General features: G+C 44.4%; 1 protein-coding gene across 1 annotated transcript in view; it reads left to right on the top strand.

Moving 5' to 3' along the window:
* Positions 1-9,837: 9,837 nt before the first annotated feature.
* Positions 9,838-19,337, top strand: part of TAS1R3 (taste 1 receptor member 3) — a 50,277-nt gene continuing 40,777 nt past the window's right edge. The window contains exon 1 of the mRNA XM_068242171.1: positions 9,838-10,209. Coding sequence (XP_068098272.1) covers positions 9,838-10,209 — 372 coding nt within the window. The remainder of the gene's footprint in view (positions 10,210-19,337) is intronic.

Consider the following 19,337-nt stretch of genomic DNA (forward strand, 5'->3'; position numbering starts at 1 on the left):
TACACAATTCCAAACATTTTTTACAAATCAATAACTGCAAAGTGGGGTGTGCGTAATTATTCAGCCCCCTGAGTCAATACTTTGTAGAACCACCTTTTGCTGCAATTACAGCTGCCAGTCTTTTAGGGTATGTCTCTACCAGCTTTGCACATCTAGAGACAGAAATCCTTGCCCATTCTTCTTTGCAAAACAGCTTCAGCTCAGTCAGATTAGATGGACAGCGTTTGTGAACAGCAGTTTTCAGATCTTGCCACAGATTCTCGATTGGATTTAGATCTGGACTTTCACTGGGCCATTCTAACAAATAGATATGTTTTGTTTTAAACCATTCCATTGTTGCCCTGGCTTTATGCTTCGGGTCGTTGTCCTGCTTTAAGGTGAACCTCCGCCCCAGTCTCAAGTCTTTTGCAAACTCCAAGAAGTTTTCTTCCAAGATTGCCCTGTATTTGGCTCCATCCATCTTCCCATCAACTCTGACCAGCTTCCCTGTCCCTGCTGAAGAGATGCACCCCCAGAGCATGATGCTGCCACCACCATATTTGACAGTGGGGATGGTGTGTTCAGAGTGATGTGCAGTGTTAGTTTTCCACTACACATAGCGTTTTGCATTTTGGCCAAAAAGTTCCATTTTGGTCTCATCTGACCAGAGCACCTTCTTCCACGTTTGCTGTGTCCCCCACATGGCTTGTGGCAAACTGCAAATGGGACTTCTTATTCTTTTCTGTTAACAATGGCTTTCTTCTTGCCACCGTTCCATAAAGGCCAACTTTGTGCAGTGCACAACTAATAGTTGTCCTATGGACAGATTCCCCCACCTGAGCTGTAGATCTCTGCAGCTCGTCCAGAGTCACCATGGGCCTCTTGACTGCATTTCTGATCAGTGCCCTCCTTGTTCGGCCTGTGAGTTTAGGTGGACAGCCTTGTCTTGATAGGTTTACAGTTGTGCCATACTCCTTCCATTTCTGAATGATTGCTGAACAATAAAATAAAAGTGTTTTTAAAACAAAAAAAGTTAACCTTCAAATAATTATGTTCAGTTATGCACTCAATACTTGGTCGGGAATCCTTTTGCAGAAATTACTGCTTCAATGTGGTGTGGCATGGAGGCAATCAGCCTGTGGCACTGCTCAGGTGTTATGGAGGCCCAGGATGCTTCGATAGCAGCCTTAAGCTCATCCAGAGTGTTGGGTCTTGCGTCTCTCAACTTTCTCTTCACAATATCCCACAGATTCTCTATGGGGTTCAAGTCAGGAGAGTTGGCAGGCCAATTGAGCACAGTAATACCATGGTCAGTAAACCATTTACCAGTGGTTTTGGCACTGTGAACAGGTGCCAGGTCGTGCTGAAAAATGAAATCTTCACCTCCATAAAGCTTTTCTGCAGATAAAAGCATGAAGTGCTCCAAAATCTCCTGATAGCTAGCTGCATTGACCCTGCCCTTGATAAAACACAGTGGACCAACACCAGCAGCTGACATGGCACCCCAGACCATCACTGACTGTGGGTACTTGACACTGGACTTCAGGCATTTTGGCATTTCCCTCTCCCCAGTCTTCCTCCAGACTCTGGCACCTTGATTTCCGAATGACATGTAAAAGTTGCTTTCATCCGAAAAAAGTACTTTGGACCACTGAGCAACAGTCCAGTGCTGCTTCTCTGTAGCCCAGGTCAGGCGCTTCTGCCTCTGTTTCTGGTTCAAAAGTGGGTTCATGCTTCCATCTGCTGAAAAGCTTTATGGAGATGAAGATTTCATTTTTCAGCACGACCTGGCACCTGCTCACAGTGCCAAAACCACTGGTAAATGGTTTACTGACCATGGTATTGCTGTGCTCAATTGGCCTGCCAACTCTCCTGACCTGAACCCCATAGAGAATCTGTGGGATATTGTGAAGAGAAAGTTGAGAGACGCAAGACCCAACACTCTGGATGAGCTTAAGGCCGCTATCGAAGCATCCTGGGCCTCCATAACACCTGAGCAGTGCCACAGGCTGATTGCCTCCATGCCACGCCGCATTGAAGCAGTCATTTCTGCAAAAGGATTCCCGACCAAGTATTGAGTGCATAACTGAGCATAATTATTTGAAGGTTGACTTTTTTTGTTTTAAAAACACTTTTCTTTTATTGGTCGGATGAAATATGCTAATTTTTTGAGATAGGAAATTAGGGTTTTCATTAGCTGTATGCCAAAATCATCAATATTAAAACAATAAAAGGCTTGAACTACTTCAGTTGTGTGTATTTGAATCTAAAATATATGAAAGTCTAACGTTTATCAGTACATTACAGAAAATAATGAACTTTATCACAATATGCTAATTTTTTGAGAAGATCCTGTAGTAAATGAAGAGAATTCTGTTCCTGGTGGGAACCATGTCTTTTGGCCACAGATTGAGGCTAAATGCTGATGTAATTTCTTCCCTTAACTTTTTTCTTTTCTCCTCCAATCGCTGAGTCCCCTTAGCCTTGCTTGTAAACACAAGTGAGCAGAGGATCATGTTTCAGCTAGGCAGCTAGGCAGGGAAATAAAGGGAAGAGGAGGAATATATTAAAAAAATTATAAAAAAGTTTCCCAGCCTCATTGCACTTCCTGTAAGCGTACTTCCTACGCTTACAGGACGCATGCACAAAAAATTACTGTGGCCATCTTGTGGCCAAATAGTAAAACTACACCCAAAACATTTTTAATATATAAATACTTAGGGCCTGATTCACAAAGCGGTGCTAACAGTTAGCACGCTGGTGAAAAGCCCTTTATCATGCCTAAACTCAGTTTAGGCATGATAAGTTTAGGTGTGATAAGTTTAGGCATGTTAAGTTTAGGTGTGATAAGTTTAGGCATGATAAGTTTAAGCACCAACTGGGTTAGCACCGCAGTGCACAGCTGATCAAAAGTTTTGCGCTAGCAAAGTCTGGTGCACTTTGCATAGAGTTTAATGGCGCTGCTTTGCGTGCGGGACTTTGCGTGCGATCTAAACTTATCTAAACTTAGCATGCCTAAACTTATCATGCCTAAACTTATCACGCCTAAACTTATCACGCCTAAACTGGCTTTTCACCAGCGTGGTGCAATGGTTATCACGCCTAAAGTCTCTAACTGGGTTAGCACCGCTTTGTGAATCGAGCCCTTAGTGTTATATAATAAATTAATTCATTACCTCCCACACTCCCCATTTTTTAGTTTTTTTGTAATAAAAAGAAAAAAAAGTACAATAAAAAAAAATATATACATAAATAGTATACATAAATAGTTACCTTAGGGACTGAACTCTTTAAATATTTATGTCAAGAGGGTATAACACTGTTACTATGGGCTTGTAATTAGGGATGGACGCAAAACTGGAAAAAATGCACCTTTATTTCCAAATAAAATATTGTCGCCAAACATTGTGATAGGGACATAATTTAACCACTTGCCGACCGCCTACTTCATATTGGCGGCGGCAAAGTGGCAGCCCCAGGACCACGTAACGCAGATTGGCGTCAGGTCCTGGGGCACTCTCTGGCCGGGGATCGCGCGCTGGAATGCGCGCGCATCCACCGGCAATAGGCTCCGCCCACCCGCGACGTCAACCCGCCGGCCAATCGGAAGCGCCGGCGGGTTGTTAACCCCGCGATCGCCGCTACAAAGTGTATAATACACTTTGTAATGTATACAAAGTGTATTATACAGGCTGCCTCCTGCCCTGGTGGTCCCAGTGTCCGAGGGACCACCAGGGCAGGCTGCAGCCACCCTAGTCTGCACCCAAACACACTGATCTGCCCCCCCCTGCCCCCTGATCGCCCACAGTACCCCTCAGACCCCCCCCTGCCCACCCCCCAGACCACCATTTGCACACAATCACCCCCCTAATCACCCATCAATCACTCCCTGTCACTATCTGTCAACGTAAACTGCCCCCTGCTCCCTCCTGATCACCCCCCCACCCCTCAGATTCTCCCCAGACCCCCCAGACCCTCCCCCCCCCCCTGCGTACTGTATGCATCTATCCCCCCTGATCAACTGTCAATCACCTGTCAATCACCTGTCAATCACCCGTCAATCACCCCCTGTCACTGCCACCCATCAATCAGCCCCTAACCTGCCCCTTGCGGGCAATCTGATCACCCACCCACACCAATAGATCGCCCGCAGATCCGACATCAGATCACCTCCCAAATCCATCGTTTACATCTATTCTCTCCTCTAAACACCCACTAATTACCCATCAATCACCCATCAATCACCCCCTATCACCACCTGTCACTGTTACCCATCAGATTAGACCCTTGCGGGCACCCAATCGCCCGCCCACACACTCAGATTGCCCTCAACCCCCCCCCCTTATCGATTCGCCAGTGCATTATTTACATCCGTTCTTCCCTGTAATAACCCACTGATCACCTGTCAATCACCCCCTGTCACTGCCACCCATCAATCACCCCCTGTCACTGCCACCCATCAATCAGCCCCTAACCTGCCCCTTGCGGGCAATCTGATCACCCACCCACACCAATAGATCGCCCGCAGATCCGACATCAGATCACCTCCCAAATCCATCGTTTACATCTATTCTCTCCTCTAAACACCCACTAATTACCCATCAATCACCCATCAATCACCCCCTATCACCACCTGTCACTGTTACCCATCAGATTAGACCCTTGCGGGCACCCAATCGCCCGCCCACACACTCAGATTGCCCTCAACCCCCCCCCTTATCGATTCGCCAGTGCATTATTTACATCCGTTCTTCCCTGTAATAACCCACTGATCACCTGTCAATCACCCCCTGTCACTGCCACCCATCAATCACCCCCTGTCACTGCCACCCATCAATCAGCCCCTAACCTGCCCCTTGCGGGCAATCTGATCACCCACCCACACCAATAGATCGCCCGCAGATCCGACATCAGATCACCTCCCAAATCCATCGTTTACATCTATTCTCTCCTCTAAACACCCACTAATTACCCATCAATCACCCATCAATCACCCCCTATCACCACCTGTCACTGTTACCCATCAGATTAGACCCTTGCGGGCACCCAATCGCCCGCCCACACACTCAGATTGCCCTCAACCCCCCCCCCCTTATCGATTCGCCAGTGCATTATTTACATCCGTTCTTCCCTGTAATAACCCACTGATCACCTGTCAATCACCCCCTGTCACTGCCACCCATCAATCACCCCCTGTCACTGCCACCCATCAATCAGCCCCTAACCTGCCCCTTGCGGGCAATCTGATCACCCACCCACACCAATAGATCGCCCGCAGATCCGACATCAGATCACCTCCCAAATCCATCGTTTACATCTATTCTCTCCTCTAAACACCCACTAATTACCCATCAATCACCCCCTATCACCACCTGTCACTGTTACCCATCAGATTAGACCCTAATCTGCCCCTTGCGGGCACCCAATCACCCGCCCACACGCTCAGATTGCCCTCAGACCCCCCCCTTATCAATTCGCCAGTGCAATATTTACATCTGTTATTCCCTGTAATAACCCACTGATCACCTGTCAATCACCCATCAATCACCCCCTGTCACTGCCACCCATCAATCACCCCCTGTCACTGCCACCCATCAATCAGCCCCTAACCTGCCCCTTGCGGGCAATCTGATCACCCACCCACACCAATAGATCGCCCGCAGATCCGACATCAGATCACCTCCCAAGTGCAGTGTTTACATCTCTTCTCTCCTCTAAACACCCACTAATTACCCATCAATCACCCCCTATCACCACCTGTCACTGTTACCCATCAGATTAGACCCTAATCTGCCCCTTGCGGGCACCCAATCACCCGCCCACACCTCAGAACGCCCTCAGACCCCAGCCCTGATCACCTCGCTAGTGCATTGCTTGCATCTATTTCCCCCCTCTAATCACACCTTGAGACACCCATAAATCACCTCCTGTCACCCCCTATCACACCTACCCATCAGATCAGGCCCTAATGTGCCCCGTGTGGGCTCCTGATCACTCGGCCAAACCCTCAGATCCCCCTCAGACCCCCTTCCGATCACCTCCCCAGTGCATTGATTGCATCTATTTTCCCCTCTAACCGCCCCCTGAGACACCCATCAATCACCTCCCGTCACCCCCCTAGCACTCCTATCCATCAGATCAGGCCCAATACATCCTGTCATCTAAGAGGCCACCCTGCTTATGACCGTTTCCACAAAATTTGCCCTCTCATAGACCACCTGTCATCAAAATTTGCAGATGCTTATACCCCTGAACAGTCATTTTGAGAAATTTGGTTTCCAGACTACTCACAGTTTTGGGCCCGTAAAATGCCAGGGCAGTATAGGAACCCCACAAGTGACCCCATTTTAGAAAGAAGACACCCCAAGGTATTCTGTTAGGTGTATGATGAGTTCATAGAAGATTTTATTTTTTGTCAAAAGTTAGTGGAAATTGGATTTTTATTGTTTTTTTCACAAAGTGTCATTTTTCACTAACTTGTGACAAAAAATAAAATCTTCTATGAACTCACCATACCCCTAACGGAATACCTTGGGGTGTCGTCTTTCTAAAATGGGGTCACTTGTGGGGTTCCTATACTGCCCTGGCATTTTAGGGGCCCTAAACCGTGGGGAGTAGTCTAGAAAACAAATGCCTCAAAATGACCTGTGAATAGGACGTTGGGCCCCTTAGCGCACCTAGGCTGCAAAAAAGTGTCACACATGTAGTATCGCCATACTCAGGAGAAGTAGTATAATGTGTTTTGTGGTGTATTTTTACACATACCCATGCTGGGTGGGAGAAATCTCTCTGTAAATGGACAATTGTGTGTAAAAAAAATCAAAAATGTGTCATTTACAGAGATATTTCTCCCACCCAGCATGGTTATATGTAAAAATACACCACAAAACACATTATACTACTTCTTCTGAGTACGGCGATACCACATGTGTGACACTTTTTTGCAGCCTAACTGTGCTAAGGGGCCCAAAGTCCAATGAGTACCTTTAGGATTTCACAGGTCATTTTGAGACATTTGGGTTCAAGACGACTACTCACGGTTTAGGGCCCCTAAAATGCCAGGGCAGTATTGGAACCCCACACATGACCCCATTCTAGAAAGAAGACACCCCAAGGTATTCCGTTAGGAGTATGGTGAGTTCATAGAAGATTTTATTTTTTGTCACAAGTTAGCGGAAATTGATATGTATTGTTTTTTTTTTCACAAAGTGTCATTTTCCGCTAACTTGTGACAAAAAAAAAATCTATGAACTCACCATACCCCTAACGGAATACCTTGGGGTGTCTTCATTCTAAAATGGGGTCACTTGTGGGGTTCCTATACTGCCCTGGCATTTTAGGGGCCCTAAACCGTGAGGAGTAGTCTAGAATCCAAATGCCTCAAAATGACCTGTGAATAGGACGTTAGGCCCCTTAGCGCACCTAGGTTGCAAAAAAGTGTCACACATGTGGTATCGCCGTACTCAGAAGAAGTAGTATAATGTGTTTTGAGGTGTATTTTTATACATACCCATGCTGGGTGGGAGAAATCTCTCTGTAAATGGACAATTGTGTGTAAAAAAAATCAAATAATTGTCATTTACAGAGATATTTCTCCCACCTAGCATCTGTATGTGTAAAAATACACCCCAAAACACATTATACTACTTCTCCTGAGTACGGCGGTACCACATGTGTGGCACTTTCTTGCACCCTAAGTGCGCTAAGGGGCCCAAAGTCCAATGAGTACCTTTAGGATTTCACAGGTCATTTTGCGACATTTGGTTTCAAGACTACTCCTCACGGTTCAGGGCCCCTAAAATGCCAGGGCAGTATAGGAACCCCACAAATGACCCCATTTTAGAAAGAAGACACCCCAAGGTATTCCGTTAGGAGTATGGTGAGTTCATAGAAGATTTTATTTTTGTCACAAGTTAGCAGAAAATGACACTTTGTGAAAAAAAACAATTAAAATCAATTTCCGCTAACTTGTGACAAAAAAAAAAAATCTTCTATGAACTCACCATCCTCCTAATGGAATACCTTGGGGTGTCTTCTTTCTAAAATGGGGTAATTTGTGGGATTCCTATACTGTCCTGGCATTTTAGGGGCCCTAAACCGTGAGGAGCAGTCTTGAAACGAAATTTCTCAAAATGACCTGTGAAATCCTAAAGGTACTCATTGGACTTTGGGCCCCTTAGCGCAGTTAGGGTGCAAAAAAGTGCCACACATGTGGTATCGCCATACTCAGGAGAAGTAGTATAATGTGTTTTGTGGTGTATTTTTACACATACCCATGCTGGGTGGGAGAAATATCTCTATAAATTGACAATTGTGTGTTAAAAAAAGAAAACAATTGTCATTTACGGAGATATTTCTCCCACCCAGCATGGGTATGTGTAAAAATACACCCCAAAACACATTATACTACTTCTCCTGAGTACGGCAATACCACATGTGTGGCACTTTTTTGCAGCCTAACTGCGCTAAGGGGCCCAAAGTCCAATGAGCATCTTTAGGCTTTACAGGGGTGCTTACAATTAGGCACCCCCCAAAATGCCAGGACAGTGAACACACCCCACAAATGACCCCATTTTGGAAAGTAGACACTTCAAGGTATTCAGAGAGTAGCATAGTGAGTCCGTGGCAGATTTCATTTTTTTTTGTCGCAAGTTAGAAGAAATGGAAACTTTTTTTTTTTGTTACAAAGTGTCATTTTCCGCTAACTTGTGACAAAAAATAAAATCTTCTATGAACTCACCATGCCTCTCACTGAATACTTTGGGATGTCTTCTTTCCAAAATGGGGTCATTTGGGGGGGATTTGTACTATCCTGGAATTTTAGCCCCTCATGAAACCTGACAGGTGCGCAGAAAAGTCAGAGATGCTTAAAATTGGGAAAATTCACTTTTGGCACCATAGTTTGTAAACGCTATAACTTTTACCCAATCCAATAAATATACACTGAATGGGTTTTTTTTTATCAAAGACATGTAGCAGAATAACTTTCGCGCTCAAATGTATAGGAAATTTTACTTTATTTGAAAAATGTCAGCACAGAAAGTTAAAAAAGTCATTTTTTTGACAAAATTCATGTCTTTTTTGATGAATATAGCAAAATATTAGAATATAGCAAAATATAGAATAAAACAAGAAAGGGGGAAAGACATAGGAGATAAGAAGAAAGGGGGGCATAGAAGGAAAACAAACATGACACATATCACAAGTATAGTATTCATAGGTATTAGTGTGCTGTTATTTGTTTGGTTTCACTTATTTTCATTATTTATCATAAAATGTGTTTAAATCTAATCTGGAGTTTAATCCTAGAGGGGAACGTGTCCCCAATTTCCAGATCCAAAAAGCTTCCCGCCTTAAAAGTTAAAAGTCTCCCATAAATATCTCCTCCCCTTAAAGAATGTGACACCCTTTCTATACCATGAAATCTAAATCCCGACATGTTACCTGAGTGGACATGGAAAAAATATTTGGAAACACTAGAAGCACGGGTGATGTATGCAGCATTCCTAAGACATCTCCCTGCCCCATTATAGTGCTCAGAGATTCTCTGGCGAAGGGGACGGGTAGTACAGCCCACATATTGTATCTCACACTCCACACAGATAACCAAATATACAACGTTATGAGTATGACAATTGAGGGCAGGCCGAAAGAAACGGAAGATAACCCATTCCCTGGCCACCTCTAATGTAATCAATTTGTCCAGTTTTGAACTCTCCCAAGCTCAAGTTTCCCTGCTCTCTAGAGGCTTATCTTATGCACCCTCATATCATTTTGACATCTTCAATACCATGTTAGATGTTAATAAATTTGTCCGTAATTTAATGGTGAGGAAACATTTTTTTGGAGGCTGATGACATGGATGGTGTGGGGAGTGGGCCGGGGGTGGCCCCGGGGCCCCCGTCCGTTTCCGCCCCGGAGGTTGGGCAGATTCCTCCATTCCAGGAGGTCTCTTTCATCCTCATGTTGGACCATTTGTCCAGCATGAGTGATGGCCCAGCCTCCGGAGCGGCCTTGGGCCCCGTGGCCACTTCCAATCCCTGTTTCTACCCCATCCAGGCCAGAACTCCGATTGTTGATACCTTTCAAGATTTGGTAGAAAAAGACCTCATGCGAATAAATAAAGCCAATAAGGCAGCTTCTGACTTGACACGACAGGAGCAGGAAGCACTACAGTCCCTCCAGAACAATGCTTCTAGTGTTTCCAAAAAATTTTCCATGTCCACTCAGGTAACATGTCGTGATTTAGGTTTCATGGTATAGAAAGGGTGTCACATTCTTCAAGGGGAGGAGATATTTATGGGAGACTTTTAAGGCGGGAAGCTTTTTGGATCTGGAAATTGGGGACACGTTCCCCTCTAGGGTTAAACTCCAGATTAGATTTAAACACATTTTATGATAAATAATGAAAATAAGTGAAACCAAACATATAACAGCACACTAATACCTATGAATACTATACTTGTGATATGTGTCATGTTTGTTTTCCTTCTATGCCCCCCTTTCTTCTTATCTCCTATGTCTTTCCCCCTTTCTTGTTTTTCTTCCCTCGTTACAGTAACAAATCATATTTGTGACCAGGTAGCTTTGATATATAGGTTGCCATAATGTCATGCTGTATCTATGTGTTTTTAAATAGGGATCTTATATGTGTATTGTGGTGGCTTATTCCACCTTTTTAATTGCACTGTGTTGTCTATACCTTTAAGTCTAGGGCACACACCCTTTAGGGGTGTGGCCTGATATACTATATAACTCGTGAAAACACTCTTGTTTGTGAGCTATTATTAAGGAGCCATCTTACGCTCTGATACGCGTGAGCTTTTTATTGTAACACTGATGATGGATTAAAGAATAAAAAGATTTTCTACTTCACCCGACCAACTGGTGTAGCGGGATTTTTTGGATACTTAAAAAAGAACAGCCCTGCAGGTTGAAAAGTTACATTCAGGGTCGGACTGGGCCACAGTAGTACAGTTTTTTCCCTCGGTGGGCCTCGCCTACAGGTCTCTGGTGGGCCCCCCTCCTTGTCTGACAGAGCTCCAATTGCTTCCTGCAGCACAAAAATTCTCTTCTCAGTGCTGTAATCCCTCATGCTGAGAGCAGTGGCGTAGCTAAGGAGCTGTGGGCCTCTATGCAAGTTTTACAATGGGGTCCCCCAAACACTCTATACATAACAATTGATATGACGCACCAAAACCTGCCAATGGCAACTACAGTGTCAGAGGTGCAAGAAAGGGATGGGAAATAGCTTGTTAATGATAACCACTGGTCAAAGTAAGTATAGAAGTCATTATTATGAGCACAGGACCAATAGAGAGGTAATACTGTAGTTGAGGGAGGGAGGGGACTCTATGCAAAGTTTTGCTGGGCAGCAGTGTCTCTGAATTACAATGCTGCTAAGATCATGTACATTTGGCCCTGTCCATAATACATCATGACCATGCCCACCTTCCGGTGCATGGTCACGCCCTTTTTTCCACCGCAATCATGGCATGTGTGGGCCCCAGGTTGAAATTTCTTTGGTGGGCCCCCAGTGTCCCAGTCCGACCCTGGTTACATTAACACCAATATTAAAAGGTAATGAATAGCATATACGGTATTCTTTGTATGATTTATTTATTTGGTTTAGTATATATATACAGTCATGTGAAAAAAATCCACACTTAATAGTCAGTTCTTTATTAAAGAGGCACTGAAGTGAAAAAAATATATGATATAATGATTTGTATGTGTAGTACAGCTAAGCAATAAAGCATTAGGAGCAGAGACATAAGTCTAATGTTGTTTCCAGTACAGGAAGAGTTAAGAAACTCCAGTTGTTATCTACGCAAATTGCCATTGAGCTCCACAAGTGGCAGAGAGCTCTGTCTTCTGAAGCCTGTTATCTGAAGTGTCTGTCAAACTATTTTCTTTTTCTGGGCAGAGAAAGGTTCAAAAGTTCACAGATATATATATATATATATATATATATATATATATATATATATATATATATATATATATATATATATATTGCTTCAGTGTCTCTGTAAGAAATGTTCAAATACAGAAGTCTAATCTGGTTTTTATCTCTGGGAAAGAAAGTGATTTAATTGCAAGTAAACACAAATTAACTTTGATTTACTCATTAAATAAAAGATACCAACAAAAATGTGTGTTCGTTTCTGCCGTGCGTTTCTCCTCTAGATTGTTTTTGCCACTCAATTCTGCAGTCGATTATCATCTTCTGCTCGTTTTTCTTATCTTTTTTCATTCACTTCTATGAGAAATCGAGTGTCAAAAGAATCAAAAGGGAGATCGAACATGTGGGAAATTATCTATCGAACCATGTAATCAGCGCAAAAACGAACCATGTATTCCCAGCATTACTGAGGAAACCCTATCCACTAATATATAGTTTAACCCACTTTGGCTGAAATAATTGCAGTGAGAAGTTTGTTGTAGCCATCTATCACTCTCTGACATTGGTCTATGGAAAGTACCTCTACTTTTTATTTTGTAAGATGTTTGAGGGGTTTCTTGCATGTACAGCAGTTTTCAAGTCCACCCACAGCACCTAATTGACTCTTCCACTTCTATGCTTCACAGTTTGTATGAGGTTAGTAGTTTCTTGAAACTACTGTATGTATTTGGTATATATGTTACGGCCAAAACCAGAAATCGGCCAATTCTAGAATTGGCCGGCCGTTTCTAGAACTGGCCGATTTGACGTCGGCCAAAGTCCAAAATGCTGGGAATTTCTGACATTGGCCGGCCAGTTCTAGAACCGGCCAAAGTCAGTCGGCCAAAGTCCAGAAACATGAATGGCACTCGGAACTATTTGTTAGTTACAACTGATACAAATCCTGCAATAAATCTGCAGTGTGTCTACATCCTGCTTTCTTGGGAGCAGGCATATTGTTAACATCATGTGCTTTTAAATTAGCTGCTTTGTTGTGGCAGTCAGGTGGGTGCTATACGTGGCTGGAGGGGGGGGGAAGCTTTGCTGAGGGGAGGGGGGGCCTTTGCTGGGCGCTTTGCATGGCTGGGGGGAGGGATTTGCTGGGCGCTTTGCATGGCTGTGGGGGGGGGGGGGGACTTGCTGGGTTTTTGCATGGCTGGGGTTTGATATGCTGGACCCTTTGCATAGCCGGGGGGGGGGGGGGGGGGCTTTTCTGGGCACTGTGCTGGGGTAGTTTTGCATGGCTGTGGGGGGTGGGGCCTTTCTGGCTGCTTTGCATGGCTGGGGGGAGAGATTTGCTGGGCGCTTTGTATGGCTGAGGGGGGGGGGGGATTTGCTGGGTTTTTGCATGACACTTTGGATTTGCTGGCCGTTTTGCATGGCTGGGGGGGGGGGGATTTGCTGGGGGGTAAATGCTGGGCGCTTTGCTGGGCACTGTGCCTTGCTGGGGTAGTTTTGCATGGCTGTGGGGGCTTTTCTGTATGGCTGAGGGGGCTAGGGGGAATTTGCTGGGTTTTTGCATGACACTTTGGATTTGCTGGCCATTTTGCATGGCTGGGGGGGGGGGGGGGGGGATTTGCTGGCCGTTTCGCATGGCTGGGGGGGGGGGGATTTGCTGGCCGTTTTGCATGGCTGGGGGGTAAATGCTGGGCGCTTTGCTGGGCACTGTGCCTTGCTGGGGTAGTTTTGCATGGCTGTGGGGGCTTTTCTGGCTGCTTTGCATGACTGGGGGGGGGGGGCAGCCTGCGCTATTTCCAGACCCCAGATCAGAGCGGCGGAGAGGAGCTGAGCAGCGCGCACACTACACGCCCTGACCCATACACTTCACATGCGGAAGTGAGCAATGACGTCACCTCTGCATGGAAGTGTAAGCGTCTTTGCGGGTCGCGTGTGCGGCGCTGCTCTGCCTCTCTTTACCTCTCCGGTCCGGGTCGTCCTGATGTGAGGTCTGGCAGTGACTAGCGGCATCAGGGGAGGGAGAGGTGAGCGGCAGATCGGGACTTGGCCGGCCACACTTAGCCAGAACGCGTTCTGGCCGGCCAAAGTCCGGAAGAAACGTTTATTTCTAATATTGGCCGCATCAGCCGGCCACTTCTAGATTTGACCGGCCAGAACCCGAAGTGGCCAGACTTCGGGTTCTGGCCGTAACATATATAAGTTTTTTCCTAGGAGATAATTTTTAATCTTATCTTTAAAATAACTTTTCAGCATTTTGCAATATAAAAAGTAAGTGAAACATACTATCAAAATCAGGGCAGTTTAAATTGCACCCAGGGCGAGGGTGTAAAATTTGTGCCCCCTTCCCCCCCACCCCCGTGGACTCACAAACCCTTACACCTTAGGGATAGTCACACAGCTACAGGTCACAGGTAAGATCTGCCTGCTTACTAGTGATCAGCTGCTCATCCAAGAGGAAGCAGGGACCAGGAAAACACACAGGCGAAGAGAGCCCAGAAAGCAGACTCCTCCATGGGCGCCGCGCACTGACACCCTGCAGTATTGCTGCAGGACATCAGGTGTCATCACGCGGTGGTGAGGTGATGATGACTTGACGTTGGACGCAGGCAGCCCAGGAGGAGTCAAGGAAGGTGATTGTGTTGGTAATCTTCTACTTCCTCCATTTGGCTGCAGCACGCGTCACCAGCTCCCTAGCGGTTATGTCCTTCTGCCTGTGTCCACTTTCTTCTACTTACCGGTCTGTGCCCAGGGCAGTCGCCCTGTCCGCACTGCCCAAGAAATGTCCCTGATCAAAATTATTGTATTTTCTTGTTTACTAGTAGCTTAAAGCAGAATATAACCCTGCATTTCAACTTTGCTCTAAAACATTATTTACAGCATATTATATGCAACCAGCATTTTTTTTTTTACTAGACCAGCATTGGAAGGGTTAAACACAGAGGTTTAAAGTTCCGTGGAGAGATATGCAGAAGTTCAGATAAATACATTTAACTAAATAGAATGTAACAAGTGATAAATGTTACTCACTCTTTGGCTGTCCTCCAGCTCCTGCACAGTCAGAGAGAGTGAGTCACATTCCACACTTAGATACATTTATGTAAACAAAATGTATCTATGTAAGCTTCGGATGCGTCTGCAGTTCTCTCCAGGAACTTTAAAGCTCTGTGTAACCCTTTCAATGCTGGTCTAGTCAAAAAAAATATGCTGGTTGCATATAATATACTGTAAATAATGTTTTAGAGCAAAGTTGAAATGCAGGGTTATATTCCGATTTAACTACTTGCGGACTGCGTTGGTTACAATCTATGTCCTGCAGGTGGCTGCGTGGCTCTGACAGGACTGCTTCGCCGAACGCTCCTGCCGCTACCGACGATCACACTGCTCTGAACCTGCCGCAGGCCCCTTTCCCTGCCATCCCTATGACGGCAGAGCTCTGTGAGCTGATCAGGAGCCGCTTTCATTGGCTCATGACCACGTGATCACTGTGAGCTTGCATCAATGGACAGGTCCGGAGCAGGGCGCTTCTAGCCTTTTGTCACTCCTGGCAAGAAATCCTATGGGGCCCTCCCCACCCCCACCAAGAGTGCTTCTGAGCACTTTTCAAATCCAGTGCTTTGAAAAGCACTTGGCTAATGTTACCCTATGATGGTGTTCCCATAGCAGCGTTGTGATTTTTTTCAATATTGCAAACACACTGCATGTAGCATTTTTTGGAGCGATTCTGCTTGGTTGTTTTTGTTTTTGTTTTTTTGGGGGGTTTTTTGCTTGCGATTCTACTTGATTAATACGTAGAGATGTACAGAGGCGCCAGTAGGATACTGAAAATGACATAGATAAAAAGCGACAATCAGGCAACGGTGTATGGTGTGACTGTATAATAGTTGTGTGGTGTTAAGGGGCAAGACTATACATGAACGAACACGGTAAGATAACCATAAATGTGTGGAATATAAAATATTATATTATATGCATAAGGACCTACACATGTATATACATGTATATACATAACATTCTAAGGTGGGAATATATACCTATGTAAACAATCTGTGATGAAAGGAAATTGATAGCTGGAACTTGCATGGGGAAGGGGGAGGGGGAATCCTTATGCATATACAGTTCTTTCTTTCTATATATCTGTATATATTAATTTATGGTAAATATTGTACAGAACGTTTGAAATAATATGTAATGTCACGTTACCTCGTTTCCGCTTCACACCAGTGATTTTATTATATGAATATGAAGTTTCACTGTATATCATTTAATAATATGGTAGTCCTGTACATATTTTATATTCCACACATTTATGGTCATCTCACCATGTTCGTTCATGTATAGTCTTGCCCCTTAACACCACACAACTATTATACAGTCACGCCATACAAGGTTGCCTGATTGTCGCTTTTTATCTCTGTCATTTTCAGTGTGTTACTCCTGTTGTTTATTGCCTGAAGAAGCGGGATTTTGCCTGCGAAACGCGTTGCAACTTGTCTTAGGAGTATGTGAATAAATTGTTTACAACTTTAATCGACAGCACTTTGGTCTGTTTTGGGATGGCTGGTCCACCACCGCATCCCGAACGTTTTAAAAGTTTTTAGTGATTTTTATCATACTGGCGCCTCTGTACATCTCTACGTATCAAGCTATCCACCCTTGGTGGAAGGGTGTTACACCCTCTTTTTTCCCTATCTACAAAGAGTGACGTCTTAATCCTGAGTGGGGACAGGCTTGTTCTCCCCACCTGCTTTTCCAGTGGTTGCCTTGGAGGTAACCTTGGTTTGTAAGTATATTACTTACGTTTCATTTTCTTTTACCCATCTTCCAATACATACTACACTATATTGGGCTCTCGGTTTTTTACTTTATACTTGATTAATGTACAACTTCCAAAAATAACAGCACTCCAATTGAGCGAAGGATCCAGGAAACAATACTTCAGTAGGTTGCACCAATTAGCAAGCTTCACAACTCGTGGGACAAGTAAAACTGAAAAACAAGATAAAAAAGGAGCGCTCTATGGTGCATTAATGTTTTATTGCTGATAAAAAGGATAAAAAATTGCACTTACAAGATGTAAAAGCTATTCAAAGCATATCACCCGGCATAAGGCCTATTACATTCCTATTACACTCCTCTATTCTACCCTTGGTTGGGCTAATGTCAATTGTAGCGTCATATGTGTTAATTACAGCGTTGATTGTGTAGTGCAGGGTGAAGCAGTTGCAGGCACATCTTGACACCCCTGCTATTGGCCACAGCTACGGGATTCGGAGAGAGAGGAGAGGGGAGAGAGGATTCCTAGTAACCCTTATGCCAGGTGATATGCTTTGAATAGCATTTACATCTTGTACGTGCACATTTTTATCATTCTTATCAGCAATAAAACGTTGATGCACCATAGAGCGCTCTTCTCTTTTATCTTGATTCTGCTTGATTGAATGAGCAAAAACGCTCATTCATTCAAAAATCTCTTCACAAAATCTCAATCGCACATCGCTAAGCGCTAGTTTTGCTCTTGTGATTTTGGTGTGCACTAGCCCTTTCAGCAAGTCACACTATGCAGACAACACTATGAGACTCACTGTGGCAGATGTGTCTCTCACAGCTGCTACTCCTGATCTCAACATGCTGTCCTGTTTTCAGGCTGGGAGCACACTTGTCTGTTTCTGTGTTTTCTGCACAGGTAAACTGAGATCCAATTTTGATCAATTGGCTAGTGCATACTTGAATGTGTTTTCCCCATGCAGATATAGGCTCAGTGCCCACATAGCATAAACGCTAGCGTAGCGGAAAACGCTGTGTTTTATGCAGCAATGTTGGTCTATGGGACGCAGAAGAAGATATGTTTGTATAGTATGCGTTTCGCAAATGCTGGTAGTGTTGCATATTATGCTGGCTGGCTGCAAAAACGCACAGAATGAAAGTGGTAACGCATATGCATTGCGTTTTTCATGCATTTTTTATTAAAAATTAAAGATCTCTGATGTGTTTACGCTTCCTGTTGTCTTCCAAGTGATTTGCATAACTTTTAAAAAAAATGCATACTAAACACATATACGTTTTACATTAGCGAACTGCAAACGCATTAAAATGCACGCAAAATGCATGAAAAACCCATCTGCATAAAAAAAGCCAAATGCATCAAAAACGCAATAGAAAATCGCAAACGCACCATACAAAACGCTGCTTTTTCACTCTGTGTCATATGTGAACCCAGCCAAAAACAGATAGCACTGTAAAGCACTGGGAGCATTTTCTCTATCAAATTACATTTGCTTCTGTGATAAAACATGCATGTTTTCACATGTACAGACACACATGGGGCTTAATTCACTAAACCGATAACTCAAATATCACACCTTATCAAAGATATCAAAGATATCCCACCTTATCAGAGTAGCATAGCAAGCGCTACGAACCCACGGGGGCTCAGGGCAGGTCAAGTTCCATTGCCAATTAGCAGGCATAAGTTTGTAGCGCTCGCTATGCTACTCTGATAAGGCGTGTCAACTTTGATAAGGTGTGATATCTTTGATAAGGTGTGATATCTTTGATAAGGTGTGATATTTGAGTTATTGTGGTTTAGTGAATCAAGCCCATGGTGTGCAGAAAACACATGCAGAAAATCAACACAGGAGTGTTCTCCCAGCCTCAGCTTATTACACTCACTTTGTGTCCTTACTGGCCCAGTAGACTGGGCAGCATCTGATGTGCGTTTTTTCCATAAAATGTATTTATGTTCTCTGTTTCAAGGCATTATTGTTGCAAAAATACGTGTACCTTAGGCTCTGTACTTACAGAGATAGAATTAATTTATTTCTGTTTAGAGCATTAGACGTTCAACATTATGTTTGGGTGACTTAGAACATAACAAAATTGCCCCATGGTAATGCCCATATTTTACAGTAGATAAAGTTTTTAGCACCAGGGGCTTAATGGTCTTTATGAGTAATGGGGTGTGTGCTTTTCATTTCCTCACAGTGGTTTAATGGGTGAAGTTTGTGGTGTCGAGGTTTCTTTTACTCACAAGTGTTGCTGTTTGGATCTTCTGCCTGGTGTATTTGTTGTGTGAGAAGTAGTGGAGGTGCTGATATGAGTGGATGGCCCCCTGTCATTCATTACAGGGGCACTCTATGGGAGAAGATTAAAAAGCCTCCACTCTTGGAGGCTACCTAATATAAGGGGAACATTTCTGGCTATACAGAGGGGCTGCCTAACACAAGGGGGATACATATTGCTACTCTGGGTGGCTGCCAAATACAAGGGGGGACATCTGGCTACTCTGGGGGGCTACCCAATACAAGGGGGGACATCTGGTGACATCCTGGGGGGCTTCCTAATACGAGGAGAGGGGGGGCATCTGGCCACAGCCTCTGAGTTACACTTTTTAATTACTGTTAGCTCCACCCACATCCTGAAGGTCATGCCCATTATTTTCCACGGCACGCTTTGAGTA

Source organism: Hyperolius riggenbachi, chromosome 6, assembly GCF_040937935.1.
Source record: "Hyperolius riggenbachi isolate aHypRig1 chromosome 6, aHypRig1.pri, whole genome shotgun sequence".
NCBI classification, from domain to species: Eukaryota; Metazoa; Chordata; class Amphibia; order Anura; family Hyperoliidae; genus Hyperolius; species Hyperolius riggenbachi.